General features: G+C 39.9%; 1 protein-coding gene and 1 non-coding gene across 7 annotated transcripts in view; both read left to right on the top strand.

The window, feature by feature from the left end:
• The first annotated feature begins 2,326 nt into the window (after positions 1-2,326).
• LNPEP (leucyl and cystinyl aminopeptidase) overlaps positions 2,327-26,538 on the top strand; it is a 108,889-nt gene continuing 84,677 nt past the window's right edge. For 4 of the 6 annotated variants that reach the window (XM_077863575.1, XM_077863567.1, XM_077863574.1 and 1 more), the window contains exon 1: positions 2,327-2,463. In XM_077863575.1, coding sequence (XP_077719701.1) covers positions 2,445-2,463 — 19 coding nt within the window. In that variant the 5' untranslated portion in view covers positions 2,327-2,444. Of the gene's footprint in view, positions 2,464-3,082; positions 3,201-24,858; positions 24,992-26,538 lie in introns of those variants that run through there. The other 2 variants (XM_077863581.1, XM_077863558.1) reach the window with 2 other exon arrangements.
• Positions 25,827-25,953, top strand: LOC144304051 (small nucleolar RNA SNORA13). Its single transcript, XR_013371038.1, has one exon. It is a non-coding gene; the product is annotated as a small nucleolar RNA SNORA13 (small nucleolar RNA).

Here is a 26,538-nt window from a genome sequence, read left to right as displayed (position 1 = left end):
ATATCTCTGATCCTAAGTGCTTTGGCTGCAAAAATAACTTCAAAGGAACATGACATGACCTAAAGTATAGGGACGAGTCTCTTATCTGAGCAATAGAAGATGTGGAGTTCTTTTATCAAAATCCATCCCTGCACGTTCTGTATGATATCTGAACACACATGGCACCAACCTGGGGGTTCACTTCCTGTTCGGGGTTCTGAAGTGCCTGGGCCAGGAGGGGAGCCTAAGGGCTCTGGTTATTTAACACAGTGGGGAGAGAGCAGCTTTGAGGTATCATAGGATACAGACATCTTCTCTGGAATCATCACAAACACACTATTGTTTCTGGCAGAGTTTTTCAACACTGCAAACGAACTAGAATTCTCCATACCATTGTATCTGTTCACATACGTGTTCATAAATGATTTATTACATACTTATCTTGGGTTGGGATACAGCCCTTAAAAAGGCAATGACCCTGCCTTCATGGAACTTGCATTCTTGAGAGGCAGATCGCTAATAATGAAACAACAAACAGAAGCATTGGTTCAGAGAGTGATGAATGCCGTGAAGACTATAAAGCGGGGCCCAGTCTTTAGAGAGGAGACTGTGGCTATTTTCCACTCTGTGGTCAGGAAAGGCTGTCTGTAGAGGGGACATTGGAGCCGAGACCTAAAGGACGCGAAGATGCCGGCAAGCAAAGTACCAGGCAAAGGACTCCTCCTTGGGCAAGGACCGTGCAAGAGGACTGTGGCCAGGGCTGGGTAGAGCTTGCGGACTCCCAGGGACCGCGGGGAGGCCTCTGCGGCCCAGGCGTCGTTATAGCACGTGGACGTGAGGTTCCAGAGCTGGACCAGGAGTTTCGCGTTTCTGGTCCTGCCATTGGTATCCACCGGAGGTCCTAAAGCTGGACTGAAAAGTAGGTGGCTTAGTACAGTGGACATTTAAAAGTGCAGCATGGCACTCCGATTTCGCTTCTTTTGAGACCCAATTTCTAATTCTGCACGGGTCAAACGACACCCCAGCCCAAGCTGTTTGCAGTCGCCGCCGGATTGCTTGCACCCGGCGTCCCGTGCTGACAGCCTCGGAGGAGGAGTGTGACAGTTGGCAGGCGCAGGGAGGCTCGCCCGAGCCAAGTCGCTGCAGGGGCCGGGGCTGCGGGAGGGGAGGGGGAGGCGGCTGTGGCTGCGCTGGGGGCGGGGGGGCACGGCTTCCCCTGCGAGCCGGGCGGGGGCGCCCACTTGGACCCGGGGGTAAGGAGGCGGGCCCCCTACGAAGCCCGGGCTCCTGGGGCCCCCGGTTGTTCCATCCCGAGGGTTCGCCGGCTAACGCCTAGATTTGACATTGAAGACAATGCTGGCTCGGGGTCGGAGGCAGCGGCGCGAGCAGCCGAGGCGGGAGCGACTTAGGGCGTTTGCGCTTCTCCCCGCTTGCTCCGCCCGGCCGGGCCGCGAGCCCCTGCGGCTGCACCCACCCGCGCCCGGGCGCTGATTTAAAGCCCAGCTCCGCAGGCCTGCAGCTCAGCCACTGCGGCGCCCGCACCGCCCGGCGAATCCAGCTCCGGGTTTTGGGGCCCGCCTGCGCGGAGAGGCGCGGCCACCCCCCCCCCCGCGTGCTGACCCCCGGGCTCCGCGGGCTCCGCGCAGGTCCCCGCGCCGTCGCGTCTGTGTCCCGGCCGGCGACCGCGGGGCACCGCTCCGGGGAGGGGCGGGCGGCCCTCCCGACATGACCCGCAGCACCTGCTCCCTCGGGCCTCCTCGGCGGAGCGAGCCACCCGGAGCCCGTCTCCGCCGGGAAAGCGAAGCCTCGAAGTCTGGGCAGCGACCTTGGCCCGCGGGCGCCCGCCCCGCCTCCAGGTGCGGCCTCGGGGCGCCGCCCGGCCGTCGGGGCAGCCGCGCGCTCTCTGCAGCCACCGCCCCGATTTAAGGCTCGGCGGGACAGTTCTCTCGGTCTTGTGCGCCTCTGTGTTTGCTTAGTGTCTGTCTCCGGGATGCCCCCCTCCCCGCACGGGGCAATGGTCGTTGTTTTTTTGGGGGGGGGCGCAGTGCCGAGCTCCCGGCGCCCAGGCCCCCGAGGCCGTCTCCTTGGCTGAGTGACTGAATACGGCCCCGGTCCTGCGGCCCCGCGGCGGCTGCGAGGCTCCCGGGGGGCGGGGCTGCCGCAAGCCCCGCCCCCGAGCCAGGCCCCGCCCCCGTCAGGCCCCGCCCCCGCCTGTCCCAGGCGCCGGCCCCCGGGGGCCGTGCGGTGTTTTCCCCTCCGGCCTCCCTCGCGCTCTCTCTGCGGCTGTTGCAAAAACCCGGAGCGGCGGAGCCTCAGAGCGGCGGAGCGGCGCCGCCCCTCGCGGCACCTCCCCGGCAGCCCTCGGCGGCCGCGCTGGGCATGCTCAGTCGGCAGCGCCGCTTCGGGGCTTGGAGGAGGAAGCCGGGGCGCCCGGGCGGCGAGGAGCGGCGGCGGCGGGCGGGGAGATGGATCCCTTTACTAACGGTGAGCGGGCGGCGGCGGGCGGCGGGCGGCGGGGCCGGGCGCCCCGGGGCGCGGAGGGCGGCTGGCCGCGGTGACACGCGGGGGCCGCGGCGGGGGCGGGGGCGGCGGGGGCGGCGGAGGCCCCCGGGCCCGGGGCTGGCTGCGGGTCGGGGCCGCCGGGCGCGGGCGCCGGGGCCGGGTGGGCGCGCCGCAAAGTTCGGGCGGCTTCCCGCGGCGGAGGGGAAAGTTGGCCTCCCGGGTTCGCCCCCGCGGAGGCGGCGCGCGCCGCGGCTCTAGGGCCGGGAGGGTCGGACCGCGGCCGCTGCCTGCAAACTTCTGCGGTGCAGGGAGCTGGGGTCCTTCGGCGGCGCCTGCTGCGGGGCGGGGTGGGGGGGACCCGCGCAGAGGAGGGATGCTGCTGGGTCCTGCGCTGCCGCGGAGCTGCCCGCCCGCCCCGGGCCCCTGCCGTGGGTCCCGGGGGAGGCCCCCCCACCCATCCATCCACCCATCCACCCATCCCTGCAGGGCGTTCCAGCTCCCTTTCGGGGGCTCCCGAGGAAGACCTCTTAAATACCAGGGGGTCCGTCATGCTGATCTCACAATGTGACTTGAGGCCAGAGCCGGAGCCTTGCAGGATGCCCTGCAAACAGCCCCAGCTCCTCACGGAGCGGACGCACACGGTGGATCCCACCCCGGGCAAAACCCATGGCTTTGCTTTGGCCCCCCCACCCCCCAAGTGCCAGAGTCACAATACAGGAGTGAGATGTCTTCACCGGTTTTGTTTTTGTTTTTGTTTTGGTGGACTTGGAGTATATGGGTTTCCTTTTGGGGGACCAGAAAGTAGGAAGGATGCCGGCGAGGGAGAATTGACCCTAAAAATTAAGACGATTCAGCCTGTGGCTGACATGTGTTTTTCTTGCGGGTGGTGGTTGGTTGCTCCAGGTGGACAGTTTGTCGCATTAGTAGATGCGAACGCCTACTCCTGTTTAGGGTCGGTGGCCACCCCAGAGGTAGAGGCATTGTCCACTGGACATCCCAGGCCCTAGCCGGACTTTCCGTAAGCCTGTTCCATACATGGGACTGCGAATTATCCTAATCTCCCTGTCCCTAGTTCAGGGTGCTTTCTTCTACTGCCATCTTCCTGTCTGCACTGTCTCATTAGGCTCAACGGTGGCAACTTTAATTCTGCATTTTCTTTCTCAATCAGGTTCTTTTATTAAATTATTTTTTAGAGATTTTATTTATTTATTCATGAGAGACAGAGAGAGAGAGAGAGAGAAGCAGAGAAACAGGCAGAGGGAGAAGCAGGCTCCATGCAGGGAGCCCGACCTGGGACTGGATCCTGGGACTCCAGGGTCAGGCCCTGGGCTGAAGGCGGCACCCAACAGCTGAGCCACCCAGGGATGGATCCCTCAGTCAAGTTCTGTTTGTAATCACTAAGGCTCTAAGAATAGTCAGGTAAAGTCACTAAGAGAATTAAGGAATACTGGAACCAGAAGTAAACTTAGAGAGCATCCAGTATTTTAGTGTCAAATACGTTTCATATAAATCATTATGTCCTTTCAAATTAATATTCCAAGCCTTTTTCTTTGTCTGAGATGGAATATTTGGAGCTTCCATGTTCACAGGACTTTTTAAATGTGAACTTTCGACTTAAAAAAAAAATTCCCTCGCAACAAGGCTGAGTCACCCATTTGGTCAAGACTGGTGCTAGCCGATTTGGTAGACCCGTGCCTATAGAATTAAAGTACATTCTCACATCTTCCAACTGGAGTCTTTTCTCCCCTCTTAAAATATGGTCCTCTGGATGTGAATATTTGCAAATCGTCACATTGGCGAGGGCAGTGGAAAAGCCCCAGAGAAGTGAACAAAGACAGACAAACGCTTCAGCGTCTATGTAGGAAATTGGTTTTTTAATCCTTTTCCTATCTTCCAGATTTTCACAATCTGCTGGAGAACAGTTTGACAGTGCATTTTAGTTAATGTGTTAATCACTCCTTGAAGGCTTATCTAAGTGTCCTTTAAAAGGAAATAGAAACTACAACACCTAAAGTCAGCCAAAAATTAGCTCCTAGCAGTTTGAGGTGCTTTTCTGGGTTAAGATGGACTGTTTATTTATTTCAAAAGTTTTGAAGGATAGCTGTAGAATTTTTATAGTGTCTTTAAATGGGACTTGTTTAAGCATGTTTATCTTTGTACTTAATTCTGTTGGGTACAGAGGATATCTACATCTAATTCTTCTCCTTTAGGTCTGGGGGTTTTGGTGCAGAGTATTTTCTTATGCAGAGAATTTAAAATTATAGGATTTATCAAGCTTGATATTGGCTTTTGCACATTCACTCTCTTCTAATAAAATCTTCACCACTTATACTGTCTCATATATATCTCTGCTTATAGGAGAGGTGTGAGAGCTTAACAAACTAGTTTTGGCAATTCAGAACCACTTATCTTTTAATTAAAATGTTGTCAATAGTTTCATCCTCTGACCTGGAAATTTGTAGAAGAGGCACATTTAGTTTCTGTTTTGTGGTTTTGTGACTTTCAGTACTCATCTATTCCAATAGGGCTTTCTGTGCTTTCCCTGTTTTCCATCAAAAGTTGCTGCTGGTGTGGCCCATTTGTCTTGGGCCCTGCTCTCTGCCTGCTCTGCCTGCTGATAATGGGTTCATTTGATGAATATCCTATGTTAACCTGTCCAGGTAACATGCTGCTTCAACCTGTTTAATATGCTTATCTCCAGAAAGGTTTATAAGAAGAGACTTCAGTGTCAGGAATTTCCACTGGGCTCAGGAGTTATTTTTGATCTTGCCCTTGGGAGGGGACTGCTGACTGTTACACTGCAGACTGGATATCCAGTCTGGCTTTGGATTCTTGGTGACTTTTCTGGGGAGAAGGATGTGCTGGACTAGTTACTCAAGATTGATTTGGCAGTAACTATTATGTCTTGTTAGGCCGTTAGAGATGACTTCTTAGGAAGTAGTGATTTATATATCACTAAAACCCAAAAAAATAATGGCAACTCTCTAGATCTTTTGATACATGTACTAGGTTATGGCAGGTAGTTATTTGATGACTGTGTTGCTTTATTTCTCTTTATTTCTTCTCATTTACATGCAGGATTAGAGTATTTCAGAATAATTTAAATTCATGTTAAGGAATGTAAATGCCAGGGCTCACTCTTAGAATCTGATGATGGAGTTCTAAGGTTAGGGCCAGGAATGTGGGACTTCATTTTGAGGATACTAGAAGTATTCACCAGAAGGGAGCTTTTGAGAACTTAATTAGGTAGGCAAATTCAGGATTTGGAAGCATATTAATGGAGGACTTTTTTTTTCTCCTATGAATACATATATAGTAGACATATAACTATATATATATATATATATATATATATATATTCCACCCCCTCCCCCCATGCTTTTTAGTTTGTGGTATCTGGAGGGTGGAAAAGCATTGATATTTTGAAGTCCCAGAACTGAAAACATAATTTAAATGGTTCATCATTTTTTTTTCTTATGAACAAAGCTCCCAGGAAACACTTTGGTACTACAGCCTGGTTTATAACCAAACAAGGGGAATTTACCTGTCTTACAAACTGTCTTTGTTTTTGTTTTCAGATTGCCATCCAATTGAAAATATTCCCCAACTTCCAAAATGGGAAATCTGGAAAACAAATTAGATAATTCATGGGTTGTAAAGCAGTATAAAATTGTGATTTCATCTTTTGAACTTAAAAATAACAGTTGTCCCATAGTTATACATTTTCTTTTTTAAAAAATGGTAGCATCATCTATCAAAAATATGAACTTACCACATTATTTATATATATGCATATATATATATATATATATATATATATATATATATATATCTTCTGTGATAGATGGCCACCATGAAGGAAAATCCTTAAAAAATGGAAGATTGTTTCTCCGAGTGATGGAATATAAAGTAAAATATATATCTTTATCCTTCTGTCTTGAGTTTTCCATTTCACGTGAGTGAAATAGGACTGTACAGGAATCAAGTGTTAACATCATTCAGTATTCTAAAGTTAAGGCTGTAATTAGAAAGTATCCATTTTTAAAGAAAGCAGTGTTGGTTGGGGAGACCTTTGCTTTGCATAACAATTTCCAAAAAAGTGTGTCGTGAGACAGCATATTTTAGGAATGATTAACATCGGTGGTTATCCCTTATCCATAGGTGATCCTTGAGAACTGAAAGATACATAACTGGAAGATTGGTTATAAGGAAATTATCATATAGAAAATAAGCCAGTAATTCATTCAAACACTGTCTTTTGAATGCTCACTTACAAGGAGATTTTTCTGCTGGGCCCAGTTGCAAGAAACCCACAAACCTGTCAGCAGATACTGCTGACCTCAATAAGAGAAATGAAATGGAAGAGTCTAGTTTTGTATTCATGCTAATATAAAACTAAGAAGTATGGAAGAAACAAAAAAGCAATGAAACTTTAAGATAGTTTTCTAATTAGGAAGCAAATGTACAGAATTGTCTTTATTACCTTTTCATGTAACATCTCTTACCAGTAAGTTCACATTTGTAATGATTCATTGTAATACTCCTGTTGGGAAACAACAGCATTTTGAACCCTCTCTGTGAAAGCATTAGGAAATTGAGATATGAAGGAATTTAGCCAAGGTTACCCCTGAAGTTGCGATGGATCTAGATTAGGCCAATGTCTCTGGGCCGTTGAGGTTAGGACAGTGTCCCTGTGTTCTGTTGGTTAGTTACCTCATGTCTCCAAAACTGTAGGAGGTTGGAATGAGGGCTAATAATATACTAGTAGATCTTTCCATAATATTATTGGAGCAACCAGAGAAAGCTTTTTTTTTTTTTTTTTTTTCTTTTTTAACTTTGAATCCCTAGATATGTACATTTTCTGAGCATTCACAGGAAACCAGGGTTGGGGATGGAGAGAAACTTTGGGTGATTCAGCTCCTTGTATATCCATCCAGTGGCCTTTGAAAGAAAGCTGCTCATTGCCTTGGTGTTTCTTCTATGTCGTAAACATGACAGAACATAGTTTTTGTTCCTTAGTCTATGGAAGGATGGTCAGGATTCCCTTGTAACTTGATTCGTTGTTGTAATCCAATTGTGATTGTCCTGGGATGCCCTGTAGGACTTTGAATCCAAAGATATTTAGGGAAAATTGGGACTTAAGAGAATAAGTGATGAAGATGAAAGAAATGTAGAGGTTTAAGGAAAAGGGGAAAGCTGATAGGCAGAGATTTCCTAAATGGTCATGTCTTGAGCCTTGCAAATCTTTGGCTGAGAAATGACTTTAGTTTGGGGAGCAGGACACTGATGTATGAGGTTGAAAGATGGAGGAATTGAAGTGGGAACAGGCAAGTAGGTGGATCTGGTTAGGCAAAAGTAATTGAAGGATGGGGGGATTAGTGAGTTAAGACTGGCATCTTACCTTATCTCCCTGGAAGGAGATGACAACATTTGCCGCAAGTTAAGTGATACACAATGTACTTCTCTGTCTCATAGTCAGAAAATTCATAGTTATTTGTAAGGTAAGACTGTTCACTTTCCTGGGGGCGTCTGGCTAACTCAGTTGGTACAGGATGAGACTCTTGATCTCTTGGTTGAGTTCAAGCCTCACATTGAGTGTGGAACCTGCTTAAAAAAAAAAAAAAAGACTTTACGGAATGTTTTAGGTTTCAAGAAAAACATCACTAAGAGGAATATGGAGTCATTGACTTTGTAGGAGCATAGTGATTGCAGTTACTGCTTTTTAGTGCCTGGTTTTCCTTCACTTTTCCACTGATGCTTATGATTGAAAAATGAATTAATTTACTTTTTAAAAATTTCAACCTTAGCATCTAAACCAAGAGGAAACCAGTTCATTTACCAAAGTAAAGAAAATTCAGGCTTTCAAGGGTGTTTGAAAAAACAATGGAGAAGCAAGTTCAATAGTAAAAGACTCTTTGAAGTTCTTTTCCGTTAGAATGTTTTGCTTAATAAAGGTCTCCTGAGCATTCCTTCCACATATTTCAAGAATGCAGCCACCAAAATAAAACTTAAGCTGGTTGTTTGGACTTTTTGTAGATTGAGGGGTTGGGTAGTCCAGAGTTTTGTCTAGACCCCTGGTGGTATCCAGGGAGGCCAAGCTAGTGGATCTGGGAAGAAGGGTAAGGTAAAGGTAAAGGCTTCTTGATGCGTTTATGGGGAGAACTTCCTAAGCTGGGCTAACAGGAGAATGGAAAGTGTAGTGAGAGAATGAGTACCTTTGTGGGTTGGGTGAGCTCTTTCCTTCATGGGCCTTGGAGCAAATAATGACCAGGCCTGTGTGGTAGTGTTTCTGAGACAATTGCCCCAGGTGTCATTCACTGCCCTAGATGAACTTTCAGGTGGGCAGGGAGGCTTTGGACCATGATATTTCTCACAGCTGAAACTGTTATTTCATAAGATTTAAAAGAGTTTTAGAACAGTCATCATTTCAACAGCATTACACCATTCCAAGCTTCTTTTTAGAGGAGAAATGCATGGTAATTAGTGGGAGTAATTGAGGACAGCTAAATGCTTTAAAGATCTTTCTTTAATTTGGTATTGGTAGTGTGATTTGATGACAAAGTAGTGTAATCCTTGCCTAGTTTCTTCTCATTCCATAATTGTCAAAATGTCCTCAATGGTTAAGAAAGGGAGGCTTCTGTGGCCCTTGGAGCTTGGTGGTAGGCACTAGTATGTTCAACAGTTATCAGAATAATGTCCATGAATTTGGGCTGATTCCTCTTTTATACATATTAGCAGTATTTTCTCTGCCCTCTAAACTAAATGCGAAGTACCTAAGCCCTTTGGGCCACTGACATTGTCCTTTCACTCTCTAGATTGGTGGCGAGTTTAAGAAAACTCTTGAGTGTAGAGTATTGAGTATTAGTGGGAGTAAGAAATGCTTTGCTCTTTAGAATAGCAGCCTCACTTCCATTTACATCAGTACAGGCTACTGAGAGGCTTGCTAAGTTTTTATCTGGAGGAAGCACACAGAAAAATAATTAAACGTAAAAGGAAAGTCCAGCCTGATTTGGGAATTAGATAATAGTGTTTTGAATTAGGTAGAAATAAGCAAATGTTCACTAAAGAGTCACTAACTTTGCTCCAGTGCAGTTCATTGCAGTTGAGTACATAATTCTGTTTTAGTTAATTACCAATTCAGGAAACACTATTGAGATAAAGATTTGAAGAATCCATGCATAGAAGCTTTTCTTGGCAGATAATGAAATGACAATGACTATTGGTAGACAAAAATGCTGCAATCCCAGACTTTTGGATAATCGTCACTATCATCATTTTTAAATGAGTTAGTGATAGGCAAACTGACCCTCAACAAATTGTAAATTTATGGCAAAGTTTTTGCTATGAAGATTCAAGATTATCATTTACCTTGTGTTTTATTAGTCTGATAAGTCAGAGGGAAAAGTATTTCAGAATTATCAGCAAAATAATTTTTTTTTCCAAATCCCTCTGACATCAGTTCTAGCAAATTTATTCACCAGTTGAGGTATTTTCTAACTCATAAGCATTCTGCATACATTGAAGAGTTCTCATACATTTTCTTTGGAGATCTTTGGTGCTATGCATTCTCTTTAAATCACTCACAGGTGTTCTTTATGCCTAATGCCATTTTTCATTTTAAATAAAGAATAACGATAGGTTAAGATTCTTTTGAAACTATATCCAAATAGTTTATGGAATTAAAAATAAAATTTTAGGTTTTGCTCTTTAGAAAGTATTTGAAGTTTTGTAGATTTACTCAAGAGATTAATGAACACAAATATTTAGGCATCATTATCAGTTTCAATTACTTCTTATGGCTGAGTCTTTCTCAGGGGTGCCCTGAGGATTGTCGAGGTGTGTGAGACTTATGTTATGAGGAAATATTTTTTAAAAATACTATACCTGATAAAGATTGTAAATTTGTTTGGAGAACAAGTTTGATATAAATATAAACATTATGCTAAATAATTTAGCCTTGAAAAGGAAATTGAAAAATTAAGCTCAATTTTATTTTTTACCCACAAGGAATGACTGAGATTAGCTAACTTCTAAGCGAGTAAAATAGCATATCTTTATGTGAATTCTGGTCATTATGACAGTATTCCACACTGTTTGTATTCTTTAGTCCGTGGAATATCGTGCTGCCCTGCCCTGCCTTAATGTGATGTGTTTTAGGTGTCCTCTAGCCTGAATCTTAACTAGAGTATTCCTTCTGTGGTATCAACGGTGTTTTTGAATTGGTGATTGTTCAGTAGAATTAAATGGTTATGATCAGGACTTTATACATTATTGTAAATTTTACTTCTTCTCTTTGTTCTTTATTAATTTCATTCTAACAACCAGGGAAAAATACAGGGATACACATGTATATTGAATTTATCGTACAAAAAGTTTTTTAGGAGATGAATGCTTTGGACTTAAGTCTGTTTTATTGAAACCAGGTAATACTAAGATTCGAATGTACTTAAATTATTTTCTTTTATATTGTTATTTTCTTTTTAATTTCTTCTTACATCCTGCTAATAGCCTTACTGCATCTGTTTTTATCAAGACTAAAAATATTGCAAACCAAAATTAGTGTCCCACGTCTCCTTGCTCCATTCTTCTTTTGGGGAGTGAGTAGTTGGGGTCAGAGAAAAACCATAGAGGGAGTATTTTAATACGGATTCTTCTTATATACCATTTTAAACTGTATCAGCTAACCAGTATTTTTAAAATTTGTTTTTGACAGGCCCCCACTTAACTCTTTTAAAGAAAATAATAGCTTTTAAAAAGATATCCCTCTCAAATAAATATATTAAAATATACCTTCACTATGTGCTAACTTGTTCCAAGTTGTGTTCTTAAAGCTGGAATACAAGTAAGTGCAGTATGCTTTCTGCCCTTGGAAAATTTACTTTCCAGCAGAATAAATAAAAAAAAAATGTGTATGAGCACACAAATTAGTACACTCTCTTTGAAAACAGTCAGACTTGGAGGAGCGCAGGTCCTGTCCCACATTGCTTTCCTTAAATATATTTAATTTTATACTTTGTTTTTTCATTTTAGAGATCTACCCATGAATCTACCCCCTTTTGTAAGGCTACTGCATAGTGTAGCATAATGGTGAAGAGCAATTCATACTGCCAGCATTCAAATCCAGGCTCCTCAGTCACTGGCTCTGTGACTCTTGTTTTAAAGATACTACCAAGATGCTTTCTTTAATAAGTTTTGTTAAAAAACCAAAATGTGCACAGAAACTCAAAACCTTTTCTAATAACATTTGAGATCTGGAAGACATGGTGGTTTGGGCATATTCCTGCCATAATGAGATTTTGAAATTTGGGAAACAAATGATATTTCTTGTATTTGTTTACTAAAGGCTAGAGGCCAGTATAGGAGGATTCTTTGCATTTCATATTTATTAAGAATTATGCATTTGTAACACTTTCAGGGAAGTGTTGCCTAAGTAGAGGAACTATTCATTTCTACATTCAGTTTAATTCTGGTTTACATATGTTTTCCTGGTTCTTTCCAGCAAGTGTAATTTGCAACACCTTGCTGTTCATACAAGTAGGTCTTGTTTTCAGTGTTAAATCAGGTATTAAATATATTTTGTCTCTTAGGTGGGGTTGAAGTAGTTAGGAATTTAAGACCAAAAGGGGTAGTGTTAAACATGAAGGTATAGAATAAAGGTACTTCTTTAACTGGTAACAAGGTCTGTATTTCATAGGCATCAGGAATGCAAACAAACCTGTCTATCATACAGTGTGTTTCAATACATACCTGTTTTGTGTTTTCACAGAAGCTTAAGAAACTAGTTTTACTAGTGAATTTCTATTTCTTCTAGTACCTGTTTACCCTTACTTTATTATTATTTTTGCTGAATGAATGTAACTTGGCAACACCTTTTTGGATCTAAGAGTCTATTGTGAATTTTGGCAATTCACCTCCCTACCTCCATCCTGCCAGAAGTCTCTGGGTCTGTTGTTTGTTTTTTCTCACAAAGATAATATTCTGAACTTCTGAATCATTAGTGATTTTGACTAAACAGCAAGGTGAAGGAGGTAAGAAATAATCTTTTAAGTATTTGGTGGCTATGTGAGTGGATTGCATTGGAACAGAGTAGAGACATTCTTCTCCTTGAGTCACAGTTGTTCCTGGGAGACCTCAATGTTAGGAAGATAGCGTTTTCCCACAGGAATAAATTATTGGAGTTCACAGTTCTGCCCAAGAATGTCCAAGGACGCATAAATGGTATATTATGAAAGCAGAGATACCACTTGTTTAGGACTCCATTTTTTGAATGGTGAAAACCACATTTTCAGTTCTGTGTTTATGTACATGCTTGTTCAGCCAAGAACCATCAATTACATATGACAGGAAAAACACAGTTGTCTTATATCTGGTTCCTACCAGAGTTGACACCCAACATAGTACCCCACATGTTAGACGCACATGTTAGATGCTTTACATTAAATGTTATCTGAGACTAATACTTTACACAACTCCAAAACAAACTTTAAGTAACATTTATGTTTTTACTCTTTTAATGTGGGTTTTTCCCAAGTAAAATTAAATTTCAGTGCTCTTTTCCTTTTTCTATATATTTTTCTCTAGCAAATAGAGTAATTCCAAATCACTTTTTTTGAATGTTCGTATCAGTGTTCATTCAGCTTTTCTTTCCCCCGAAATGTGTTTTGAGTTCTTGCTGTGTTTCAGACCCTGTGCTTTGTGTAGGGAAGATAGTGCTAAATGAGAAATGGTCAAAGTGTTTGAGGGGAAGGGGGATGAAGGTTAGTGGAAGGGAATCTCTTACTCTGAAGCATTTTCAGAATCAAAATTAAAGAATGACCCAATATTTTCCCTCTCCTTTCGTCTTCTGTGCTTATCGCATAGCTAGAGAGCTGCTTTGCATTTGAGAACTACATGATGCACTTAAATCAGTTTCTCTTTTTGCAGTGCTGTGGGTCTTCTGACTGACCTGTTCAGATACTTTGGGGATCTTTGGGGATACTTTGTCTGGGGATAACTGTTCAGATACTTTGGGGACCTTTGGGGATACTTTGTCTTTCATTAGAGAGCCACAAAAACAAATACCAAGTCAATTAGATGGGACTTTTAAAAAGAAATTTCCTACTATCAGAATTGGTCAAAAAGGCATGAACTGGTCATGCATAAGAATTCAAGTGGCCTCATGGATAGAGTAAAGTAGAGGAAGCTGTCTCATGGCTGTCACTTAGACAAAGATATTGAAAGGCAGGATTCCCCATTAGTTTACACAACAGAATAACTAATGGTCTGAGTTACTGTATTACAACATGAGCTGAGGTATGAAAGCATGAATTTAGACATGACACTAACCGGAAAGAAAAAAATGTAGATGTTTCTGTTCTGATGTTAAAAGATAAAAATTAAATGACATTTTGAGAAGAACAACACTAACTACTAGTACCCAAGTAAAGGAGATTATAATATATAAACTGTGAAGACATTTTTTCAACATTGCCTTCCCCCTTAAAAAAAAAATCTGTATTTCCCTCCCTTACTTAGTATATTTATATACCTTATACCTTACTTTATTTATATATCTTACCTTATACCTTACCTTATTTATATATCTGATACCTTACTTAGTATATTTATGGAGTTTTTATATAGAAATGGTATAGGCAGTATATTAGCTCAACCTGCTGTAACAAAAAACTGTAAGACTTAATTAGTGACCTAAACCAAAGAAAAATTATTTTCTTACAGTTGTAGAGGTTAGGAGTCCAAGATCAAGGTGGCAGCGTGGCTGGTTTCTGGTAAGAGCCCCCTTCTTGGCTTGCAGTTGGCCACCTTGCTGTGTCCTCACATGGCTTTTCCTCTGTGCCCAGAGCTCTGGTGTCTCTCTCTCTCTCTCTTATAAGAGCACCAATCTTATTAGCCCCACTCTGATGACCTCATTTAACCATTATTATTTCTTTAAAAGCCCTGTCTACAAGTATAGTCACATTGGGGGTTAACACTTCAACATGTGAATTTGAAGGGAATAGGGAACCATCGTTTTGGATAGTTTATTTATCTCAAGGTAAAGAAAATTGTGTTTTTCCATAGGAGCAAATTATTAGAGTCTATGTTCCTTCTGCCTGAGGATGCTGAAAGGAACACAAATGGTTCAGTTCTTTTTTTCTGGACCCAGGAATTCAGGGTGATTCAGAACCCCTTGCCCCTGCCTGCCGTACTATAAAGTTATGCAGACCACCTATATTTATTTTTCTTTCTTAATAAGTTTCTCTATATGCTTTTTTCATACAGTATAATGAAACTGCAGTGCTCAAATTATGATATCTGGAAAGTTTGGGCATTTTTTTATCTTTAAAGGCAAGAGTTATGCTTCTCAAATCTTAGGGTATCAGGACCCCTTTTATACACTTCAAAATTATTGGGAACACCTAAGAGGTTTTGTTTATATGGGTTATATCTCTGATATTTACTGCATCAGAAATTAGCACTGAAATTTTTTAAAAGATAAAAATTAATAAGTTAGTAGATTCCATACTAACAATAAAAAACCTTTTACATGTTAACAGAAATGACATTTTGGAATGAAAAATAGCTATCCTCCAAAACAAAATAGAGCAATTACCTTCCACCGTTGCAAATCCCTTTAACATCTGGCTTACTAGAAGACAACTGAATTTTCATATTTGCTTCTGTGTTCAGTCTGTTGTATCACGTGTCGTGTAGCCTATGGAAAACTCCACTGTATACTTAGGAGAGCCTGGGAGTGAAAATGGCAAATAACAGCTCGGTATGAAAACAGTTTTGGCCTTGAAGGCCACTAAGAGTATCAGGGATTCTCAGGGGTACTTATGCTGTGCCTTGAGAACTATTCTAAAATTCTAAAACAGGTAGAAAGTGGAGCTGATGGAATTGGGCAGCAAGTGTCTTAAGATAAATCTAGGTCATAGGAGAAGGAAATGTCCTAGTCAGGCATATCTGACGAGCCACACCTCAGATGCCTTGGTTGTTTGAGGACTCTAAGGTCATTTTATTTCAGCCCTGGATGGTTCTAAGGAGGGCACAGATTTAAAAAGAAAAACAAAACATTCAATTGTCTTTTAAAAAATTGATTTTTATCTCTTTTCTGTTTATACTTGCAAGATTTTTTAGCAAGTTTCCCCTCTTTCTCAATACCCCCTCCCTCCAACATACACTTTATGGATGTATTGTTTAATTTCTCAGCCCTTGAGTGATATCTTAGACTTATCTTAATTATAATGAATTAAAAGCTTCCAAAGTTCAATTATTTTTGATTTCTGCTTGTCTTGGTCTGTGGAGTCCAGAATGATATAAAACCCTTTGTCCCATACCTGCCCCCTCATAGAATGACCTATACCTTTAAGAGAACTAAAGTCAACCCTCTTTTTTTTCTCTGGTCTCTTTGGGGCCTGAATAACTAGGACTGATCTACTTAAAACTGTCTTGCCTGGGAAAGAAGACCTATGGTAAACTGTGATCACATGTAAATATGTACATCCCGGCATGTACACAAAAGTTGAGCCAGCTGAGCTAGAGTTCTAGAAAAATAGGTGATATACTCACGTGTGCTAACACATCCATTCAAAGTACTTTGAAATAGTTATTAAAGAGAAAGCCATCAACTCTCTTGGTGTTTATAAGAAGTGTCAGGAATACTTTTAAACAGGAGACCTTTTACACTTCCTCTGTGTGAGTGGACAAAAAGTAATTTTGTTACAAAGTCATGAAGTCTGGTGGGTGATTGTGTAGTTATTGTTCAAATAAACCTCTCAAATTGACCTTTTTATAATGAAAATCAGAGTACCAAAGTGTTGCATATTCCTGATTCTTGGTGTTACATTTTTTAAACGTAAAGTCAAACAAAACAAAAAAGCTTTACAATTTATCCCTCCCTCCATCCTGAGGACCCTGAGATCATGACCTGATCCAAAGGTAGATGCTTAACTGGCTAAACCATCTAGGTGTCCCTACTTTATAGAATTATATATAAATAGAATTATATAGATTTTGTATAAATGGAATCATGTACCGTTTTTTTTTTTTTGGCCTGTATTTTTTTTTTCACTCAGTATAATTTATTTTGAAACTCATCCATGTAATACCAGTAGTTCCTTTTTTTCTTTTTTCTCTTTTAAATTGCTGATTCGTATTTTATTGTATTGATATACCATCATTCGTTGGTTCACCTCTTAATGGACATTTGTTTCCAATTTTGAGTTATTATAAAGCTGTTGTGAACATTCAAATACAGGTCTTTGTGTAGTCCTTTGTTTTTGTTTGTCTTAGGTAAATACCTAAGAAATGATTGATAGGATCATCAGGTAGCTGTGTTTTAACTTTTTAAGAAACTGCCATCTGTTTTCCAAACTGGTTTTACCAATTCACATTTCCATTAGGAGTGAGAGTGCTTATTCTCTATGTCCTTGCCAATATTTGGTATGATTAATTTTTAAAATTTCGACCAATCTAATGTGTGCATAGTGGTATCTCAGTGTGGTTTTAATTTCATTTCCGTGGTGACTGCTGATGTTGAACATATTTTCATATTTTTTTGGCTTTTTTGTGTGTGTGAAATATGGCTGTTTAAATCTTTTTGCCCGGTTTTTGAGTGATAAGGTTTGTTTATGTATTCTGGATACATGTTTACACAAAAGTATTAAAAAAAAGGTTGCACAAATGTGCAATATATATTAATACAGTTACTATATATATTACACAACCACATATAATAATTGTTCCATGTACATAAAAACAATAAAGGTGTTATTCTATCATTTTCTGGCTTCCGTAGTTTTCTGTTAAGAAACCTGTGGTGGGATGCCTACCTGGCTCTACACAGAGCTTGCAGCTTGTGATCTCTGGGTCATGAGTTCGAGCCCCACCGTCCGGCACCTGCTCCTCCCTCTCCTTCTGCCACTCCCCCTGCTATGTTCTCTCTCACTCTCTGTCAAATAAATAAAATCTTTAATAAAATTCTATAAAAGTAGAAAATAAACTAATCTGTAGTAACAGGAAACAGGTCAGTGACTGCCTAGGAATGAGGATGGAGATAGAGTTTTCTTTGAAAAGAAAACCAAAACCAAAAAAACTTGTCGTAATTTGAACCAGTGTTACCCTATATATGATATATCACTTTTTTTCTAGCTGGTTTCAACTTTTTCTTTACTTTTGGTCATTAGCAGTTTGGTTGTTTGGGTCTTGGTTTGGTTGTCTTTGGACTTTACTCCCCCCCCGCCCCCCCCAAGATTCATTGAACTTCTTGAATTTATAAGTATATATCTTTCACCATATTTGCAAAGTTTTGGGCCATTGTTTCTTGATAATTTTTCTGTCTCTGTTTTTTTCCTGTCATTCTGGGACTCCCAATTACATACAATTACATACAATTATATGTTAGTTCTTTTGCTACTTTCTTACAGGTCTCTGTGGCACTGTTCATTTTTTTCCTCACTCTTTTCTGGGGATTCTTCAAATAATTTGTTTACCTATAAGAAATATTTATTGTCTGATATGTGGATCATAATCAAAATTGACCTTCAGTTGAACTTATAAATAGCTGGAGTAAACAGCTACAGTGGGTTCAGTGAAGAAATCTAAAGTAAAACTTAAAAAAAAATCCCACACAGTATGATTTGCTGTAAACTTTTAAGTTGCTAACTGAAATGTTTTTTAAGCAAGTTGGCCAATTTGGTGTTTTAGGTATGGGGTGTCATTTCCTATATTACTATTCTTTTATCAGTTAGGACGGTGAGTTCTGTGTCCCAACAAAGAGCAGTGCAATTATTTTTTCCCTATGATGACTGTGTTGAGACCAGTCTTTGTAAGAAGATGGGAAAGTAATAAAATGTGTTAGAAACATTTGCATTAAAAAACAAATTTTAAAAATTAGTAAAGTTTCATCTCTTAGCCAGAAAACTCCTACATTTATGATTATGCAGACTCTGCTGTCCCAAGTATCATGTTTTCCAGTTCTAGGATTCACCTAGTACTAAAGGGTAGAAGGAGACAGTGCATAGTTTTCAAAAAATCAGCTATATTACAACATGAGAAATTTCCCTAAAAATACAATTTTTTCAATCATATTTCGTCTCTGTTTTGTCTGAGATCAGGATGGAACCATGTTGCTCAGTCTTGAATTGTCAACCTGTTTGTTCATTGTAATGTGTTCATTTTTCTTTTTCTGGTTTGGCCTTAAAGTCTTAAGAATTCATTTTACTATGAAATGTAAAAACTCATTTTTAAAAAAACATTATAGTTCTTTGCTCTTTCATAGGAAAAAGAATAGAATAAAGTAATAACTCTAGCATCTTATATACTTGCTATTTAGATAGATGAGTGCTTTACAACATTATGAAGTTCTATTATCTGAAATGGACTCATTTAAAAAAAAAACAAAACTTGTCTACCATGGCACAAGAACAAATGACTTATCTGAGGTTGCTTAACCATTTCCTGTAAGTCTGAGAAAGTGGTTGTTTTCAAAATCATTGAGCTGAATTTGGGTAGAACTAAACTTAGCCGAGCAGTTTGGTAGGTTACATTCACTCATCGTTTCACTTCCATCTTCCTTGTAGGAAAGTTAAAATTTAAAAATTAAAAAATGAAGTCTTGATTTCATTAATATTTCCTAACCAACTGAATAACTGAACAAAAATTAATTATAAAATATAATGGGTTTAGAGGGTAGCATAAAAAGTTTCTAGTTTTCTAAGACATCAAAAAAAAAGTTTCAGTAAAATGAGTGTTATATTTGGATAATTTCATAATCCTAACGAGTGGTAGAAAGTTCAGTTTACTGCCCGTGATGAAGTTATAACAGGGAATGTAATTGGGAAAATCAAACAGCACTTTTGAATACCTACTAAATTCCTGGTGGAGAGAGTTGTGCGAACCATCGTGTTCAGTGTCTGACACATGGTGGTAGTTGTATCAATCTCTTTGTAGTTCTTCAGCTCTGACCTAGAATAGAGGTGGCTCTGTGACCGCCCCAACCAGATCCAGAGGCTGCAAAGACATAGGACTTTTCTCTGGCACGTGGGACTTGGTTTGACATTCCCGGAGCTATTTTAAGTCCTGGCACACGATCTAGAAGGGTTTAGTTACTACAGTCAGAAAAATGTAGGTTTGAAATTTGGCCATGCCACTTACCAGCAAGTTATTTAGCCTCTCTGATTCTCACTTCTTCATCTATAAAATGTTGTGGGGATTAAATTAAATGAGATGACGTATGTAAAATGCTGATTAATAATACCAAAAGCTAATAATTATTTAGTACTTTACAGTGTGGCACTTTACTAACGCTCTGTTCTAAATGCTTTACACTTATACTATTTAATTCTCAAAACTCAATGAGATAGGTACTATTATTATGTCTATTTTACAAATGAACAGACTGAATTTGGAAAGATGAAATAACTTGCTCCGGGTTACACAGGAAGTGACCAGTCTGTTTTTTTTTTTTTTTTTTTTTCCAGTCTGGTTTGAGAGTCATTCTTAACTACTCTGCTGTGCCTGGCTCATTGTTAGCACATGCTAAAGCCCTTAGTGAATGTTGATTTTGATCATCATAATTATTGGTGGTGGAATTAAGAAGGGGATTTTTTTTTTAATTTTTATTTTTTTTATTTATTTATGATAGTCACAGAGAGAGAGAGAGAGAGGCAGAGACATAGGCAGAGGGAGAAGCAGGCTCCATGCACCGGGAGCCCGATGTGGGATTCGATCCTGGTCTCCAGGATCGTGCCCTGGGCCAAAGGCAGGCACCAAATCGCTGCGCCACCCAGGGATCCCAAGAAGGGGATTTTGATAATGAACTTGGTGTTAACTTTTTTCATTGTCTGACCTAGTCCTGTACTAGGACCCCAGGCAGAAAGAGCATCCACATATCTGTTGATGAGGGATAAAGATGTCATGTATTTCAAGGCTCTTGGGCTTTGGAGGAAAAGCCCACAGTTGCACAGTTTTCATTTGAAGAATGCTGTGCGTTCTGAATATTGGGTATTCTATTCTAAAGGGTCAGAGTTGAAGTCTGACCATGAGGCCCTGCTTGTGTTCCCATTTCCAAGATACTATAGAATCATAGAACTAGTATGTACAGTGTAACCTCAGTTTTGTCTTAGGGAATAAATGAATCTGTAAGAATTGTACACCACAATATTAATAGCTACTGTGTGGATGATGGATAAATCATTTATCTATTGCTGTGTAACTAACAAACGACACAACTTAAGGCTTAAAATAATAACCATTTTATTTGCTCACAATTTTGTAGGTCATCAGTTTGTACTGGGCTCAGCTGGATGTTTCTTCCACTGGTCTTGCCTGAGGTCACTTGATTTAACAGCTTAATTTGGAGCTGGAAGATTTAAAATAGCTTAATTGGCATATCTGGCCATTGGTGCTGCCTGTTGGCTGGGCCTGTCTTTCCAGCACGGTTCCTCATCCACAGGGAGACTAGCTCAGATTTATTTTTATGGGGCTTTCCGGTCAGTACAAGAGAAATAATGAAAGGGACGGGGCCTCTTAAAGCTAGGATTAGAAATTTTACAGTGTCACTTATGCAGTACCATTAATGGAAGCAAGTTTTAAGGCCATTATATTCAAGGGGTGGAGATACAGACTCCGCTTCTTAATAAGAGGTCCCATGGGAGGTTAATAGCAAGTTCTGTCCTGCTCTCCCAGGTTTCCTGCACCATCCAGGGCCATTTCTAAGACACTGCAACAGTGTTGATAATTTTTCATCAATTCGTTAACTTTAGATCTCCACAGATTAAAGCATGGTCTGTATAAATTTGAGGGAGGTTTCCTGTTTTTATACAGATAAAAAGTAGAAAGTATAGATAATAAAAATGCTCAATATACCCATAACTCCCAGAAATAACTAGTATTAACATTTTTATTTACGGTGCGTCCAACTGGATGAATATTTATTTAAAATTCTGTAAATTGCCACCTAATACTATATTTTGCACAACTTTCCATGTTTTAGATAGCAGTAAATTTTATGATATAATTAATTTTTATTTCTGATATTTTATTAGGTATGAATATGTCTAGCCCCAATAGTTTCATACTTAGATTGTTTCCTTTTTCTTACTGTGTAAATAAGACTGCTGTAAACATTCTTATACATACATCTTTCTGCAGTTACTCATAGGATGTATTTCTCTTCTGGAGTTACTTAGTCAAAGAATACGTTTTAAGTTTTGACATGTATTAATGAGACATGATTTTAAACATCTTGTGGTTTAAACTCATCAGCAAGTGTAACTACAGAGTAAAGTTCTTAAGTGTTGTAGTAAAATTATTCTTTAGACATTCATGAGTAGATGTATACATTATGATTTGTGTTTGGGGGAACTTAGATGTGTGCGTGCCCTTGATTGTCAGGATGAACTGTTAGGGTAAACCTTAGATTTAGATCAGTTTCCCTTTAACGTGATCTCAAATATAATGAATAACTTTGAAAAACTAGTTAAAAATGGAAGTCATAAAGAAAAATACTTTGCTCTAGTATTTCAAGTCAAAATGTGTAAATTTAGTTACTAATATTGTCTTATGGACTGAAGCTTTTATTTTGCATGTGGACCCACTGATTAGAGTTTTGTGTTCTTCTCTGCTGCCCATGATGCATCTATAATTTCCAGGTTCTTCTTTTCTTTTTTTTTTTTTTCAAGTGGTTTGAGAACTTAGACACTTTGAAGCCTGGGAGCAAACATTCTGCTGTAGGGCCCTGTTTCCCCAATCTTTTTGTTTTTTCTTGGTAACACTTAATTTGGCAGCTGTGTTACTTGGGAGACTTGCTTTTGTAGGGTCTTTCTGCTGCATACTCAGCTTTCACAGAAACAGTTTTCCTCCTTTTTTTTTTTTTTTTACATTTAATGAAATACTTATGTAACTACAATCATAATTTTAACTAGCATGTATTGACTGGAGAACAACTAATCCTTGGCAAGAACACAGCTGCTCTGGTGGGGACATAAGTGTTTGGACCTTCTAGATAGTAGCGCTTTTGGCATCAGTGGGCACTTGGTGTCAGAAAATGTCTTTTGAGGGGAATGGAGAACATTGGCTGATTTAGAGGTTTAAGTGGACATAAGTTAAAAGCATGCCTAATTTGTTGAGGTAGAAAATTTTCTTCCTTTACTAAAGGAAATTACTCTTATTTTTTAATTCTTGTATTGCAGTTAAGGTTTGTATTAAACTACAGGTGTTTATTTGTCCCTTTCTCCTAGATCCTTTTTTTTTTTTTTTTAAGATTTTATTTATTTATACATGAGAGACATAGAAAAAGAGGCAGAGACGTAGGCAGAGGAAGAAGCAGGCTCCCTGCAGGGAGCCTGATATGGGACTTGATCCCAGGACCTCTGGATCACCACCTGAGCCAAAGGCAGAGGCTCAACCACTGAGCCACCCAGGCACCCCGCCCCTCCTTGATCCTTTATGTGAAATTCTATATTTGAAGCATTTCATGTCCAGATTATGTGCTGTAGCCCTTGTTTGTATTTGATACTCTTTGATCATTGGCCTTCTCTAGTAGAATGCTTCCTTTTCATCTTAAATGTTCTCCTTGATAGATATTTAAAATTATGTGCTTCATAGCTACAACGTAAAACAAACAAGTTCATATTATTTGCTTCTTTCCTCCTGCACTAAAATGTTGATTTTTGCTTATTGTTGACTACAAAATTGCACAGAAAATAACAGATGTGATTAGGCTCAGGGAATAAAATGTGGTGTAGAATTTGAAGATAGTGAAAAGTTTATTGACAGTGTTTTAGTTTGGTAATGTAAAATTGATAGCTTTGTAATACTGCCCTTCAGGTTATTTTAATCAGAAAATGTGAGCATTATATAAATTTAAATTGCCTTCTTATAAAGTGTAGCTGTCATTGGTTATCTGGGTTTTATTGTGTAAATGCAATTATAGTAAATGAGCATGGCCTTTAGATACACTTAATCCCTAGAGATATTTTGGGAAGAGTTGTAGTGTATTTACAATCAAGGCAGCCATTTGGCAAATATCTCAAAAGTCACATGACTTCAAATGTAAAACCTGTATATTAAAATCTCTGCAAAACAGAATTATCTCAAGTTACCGTCTTCCACACTGAAATCCTTTATGGGCGTTGCTGTTGCTGATCTTAAACGACAAGAGGCCAGAATTGTTGCTTATGTTATCATTTGGTATTTGTGGCACAGAAGACAGATTGGGTTTCTAGACTTTATCTATTTTATGAATTTTTTTTACTGATGTGTGCTGTAGGTGACATTTAAGCATCATCTTTTATAGTAAAAGGGGGGGGGGATGGATTGTACCAATGCATTTTAAAGGGAAGTGCTGTGTGTGTAGTTGAAAAGTAAAAGATGTGTTTATTTGCTATGATTTTGATGCTCCTACCATAATTATTTAATATATTAGCAAATAACATTTAATGTAGCACTTCATAGTTTGCAAAGTGTTATGACCCATTTATCTTATTTGATGTCTATGATTATCTAAGCAGATTGGGCAGTCATTATTTCCTTTTTACCTGTAAGAAAACTGAGGTCCCAACAACACACTAAGTGGTGGAGCCAGAACCAAAATCCACAGGTTCCTCAGCACTATGCTTTATGCCTCCTAAAGCATAATTGATTTAAATTTCACACTGGCTCTGAGGGAAGAGTACTAAGAAGTAAGTAAGAAGTAAGAATAGTCAAGTGTCCAGAAGAAATGATACGGAGTGATTCAAAGCCCATAATCACTGAAGTACTACTAAGCCCTGCTGATTTGGGACCCAACCCCACAATAGATGTTAGGAGGACCTTCTTAACCTCATAGCTAGCTTGTTAATTCTATCTTATTCCAAACTTTAGTAAGCCTTGGAGATTTAGCCCTTGGAGAATCTGTGAGTGGACATGGAGGTAATTTTCATTAATTAATACTTAATTTTAATATGTTGGGTGTTGCTACTTTCATTTCAACATTTATTATAGCTATTTTCCCTGCAGGGCACCAGGGATATGGTGATGAATGAGATAATTGCCCCTCCCTAGAAGAACTGTTTCAGTGTGAAGCAGAATCTATAATTATAGTTTACCTATGCAGAACTTCCCTTCTTTATTGGCTAAACCAGGCCTTGAAATTTTTCTAAACCTTCTCACCTTCAAATTATATAATTCTGTAATAAGCAAGGAGTTCCAGAATTAAAATGTGGAAAAATTTTAGAAAAATGTACAGAGCAGATTTTGGAACTTCATATTTCATCCTAAATGTGAAAGGCTGTATGAGCATGTCGTGTGCACAACTATCATTTGCCAGATTTGAGAGGCTGCCAGGGGTTTGTAGTGTGGAAAGAGTGAGGTGACTCATGATTCGGGAATGATTGTTTTGATCTCTCCCTGTAGGCTCCGTAGAACATTGGCAGGGCGGCCAGCATAATTAACACTGCACAGTCTAATTATAAACACAACTCTGTGGACAGTGGCTACCATAGAAGAAAGCCTGTATTGGATAAACAATCAAGCTGGCAGGATTCTTGTGAGTGATGACTAGATAAGGTCAAGTTTACTATAAATCAAATTGCTTTTCCTAGATTGTCTCAGGAGTTACCATAGGGGAAAAAGGTATTTACTGTGAAAGTCTCACTGGGTTATTTTCTTAAGGGCCCATTGAAGCATTTCTTTATTGCAGTCCTTCTAACCTTTTCATCCTGAGAAAACAGGCGTCTTAATTTTTATGGTGTGCTGTTTTAGGGAGAGGAGGGGGATGGGTCACAGTAGCACACTTGTTCCAGTAATAGTTGAATTGATTTTGAAAAGGTGAAAGAAACTAGGGATTTGAAAAGCTTATATTGGACTAGTGTACTGAAGAGTGAGAAAAGCAAGTCCTGTGGGCTGAGGAAGGTGAGGAGGCTGGGCTCAGGGTGCAGCGGTGAAGTGGCCACGAAAGCCCAGGCTTGCGAGAAACTGAGACGTATGTTACACATGATGGCCTTGCACACCAGTCAGAGGCAGCACAGGCACTGTACGTGGTTGTATGTGTTTAAGGATTTGTTGAAGCGTGGCACGGAGCTGAGGAATGACTTAGTTTAAATATAGGTTTAGCCACTGGCTCCCTGAGGTTTAGAACAAAGCTGCTGGTCCTGGAGGTGGGTTTCACAAAACTGTAAACCTGTGCTATACTGCAGGATGGTTGTATTTCTACAGAATGAACCTCAGATTTGTGATTTACCCTAAATAAAGTAGCACATTAAATCAAATGCTTAAAAATGAGGCTTTTTTTTTTTTTTTTTTTTGGCTTTTGCTTTTGCTTTGTCTTATTGAGAAGTACTCAGTTAAAATTTTAAATGGACACTGAAAGACATTTTTCCTTTTGCCTTTGTGTTGCCCATTCTTTTTTGGAAACTTGCGAATGTGGTGTCAAAAAAAGCAGAATCTAAACACTTTGCAGCCTTTTCCTGTCCTTGAATTTTTGGTGTAGGAGCTGTATAAGTAACAGTTTATGCTTTTACTTTAGTTTACACATGTGATCTTGAGTTTTCTGTTAAATGTATGGTTTCTCTTAAACAGTTTTAAAAAAGATTTCTCTTTTTAATAAAACAATATACAGAAATCTAAATTCAGAAATAAATGAGTTAAGTACAGGTTGTTTTTTTGGTTTTCTTTTTGCATAAGAATGCTTTTTTTTTATAACCATTGAAGAGATTTTATAAGAGGTTTTCTTTAAGTACTGCTCCAATTCCTTTTAAATTTACAAAAAAAAAAAAAATTACAAAAAAACTTACAAAAGGAATTCTAGCTTTTTATTTTAAGAGGAGGGGGGAACATATGGATGTAGCTAGTAGCATTATCCCTGGCTATATATTTACCAGACACTCTTGGAAGAGGTACAGATATAAAGCTGTGGGGCTTGTGAAAGAGAATTTCTGTCCCTAGCCCAGGACCCAGTTCTTATTTGTCTCTTACATGAACCTAACTAGACTTTTGAGAAGTGAAAAACTGGTCTTGGAGATCCATGAGGACCTGACATAACGTTGATTTTTAAGGCCAATTCCTAGGAGAATATGATTAAGAGCCAGTAATACT

Source organism: Canis aureus, chromosome 2 (genome assembly GCF_053574225.1).
Source record: "Canis aureus isolate CA01 chromosome 2, VMU_Caureus_v.1.0, whole genome shotgun sequence".
NCBI lineage: Eukaryota > Metazoa > Chordata > Mammalia > Carnivora > Canidae > Canis > Canis aureus.
Note: the sequence above shows the minus strand (reverse complement) of the source record. Positions and strands in the feature narration are given on the sequence as shown.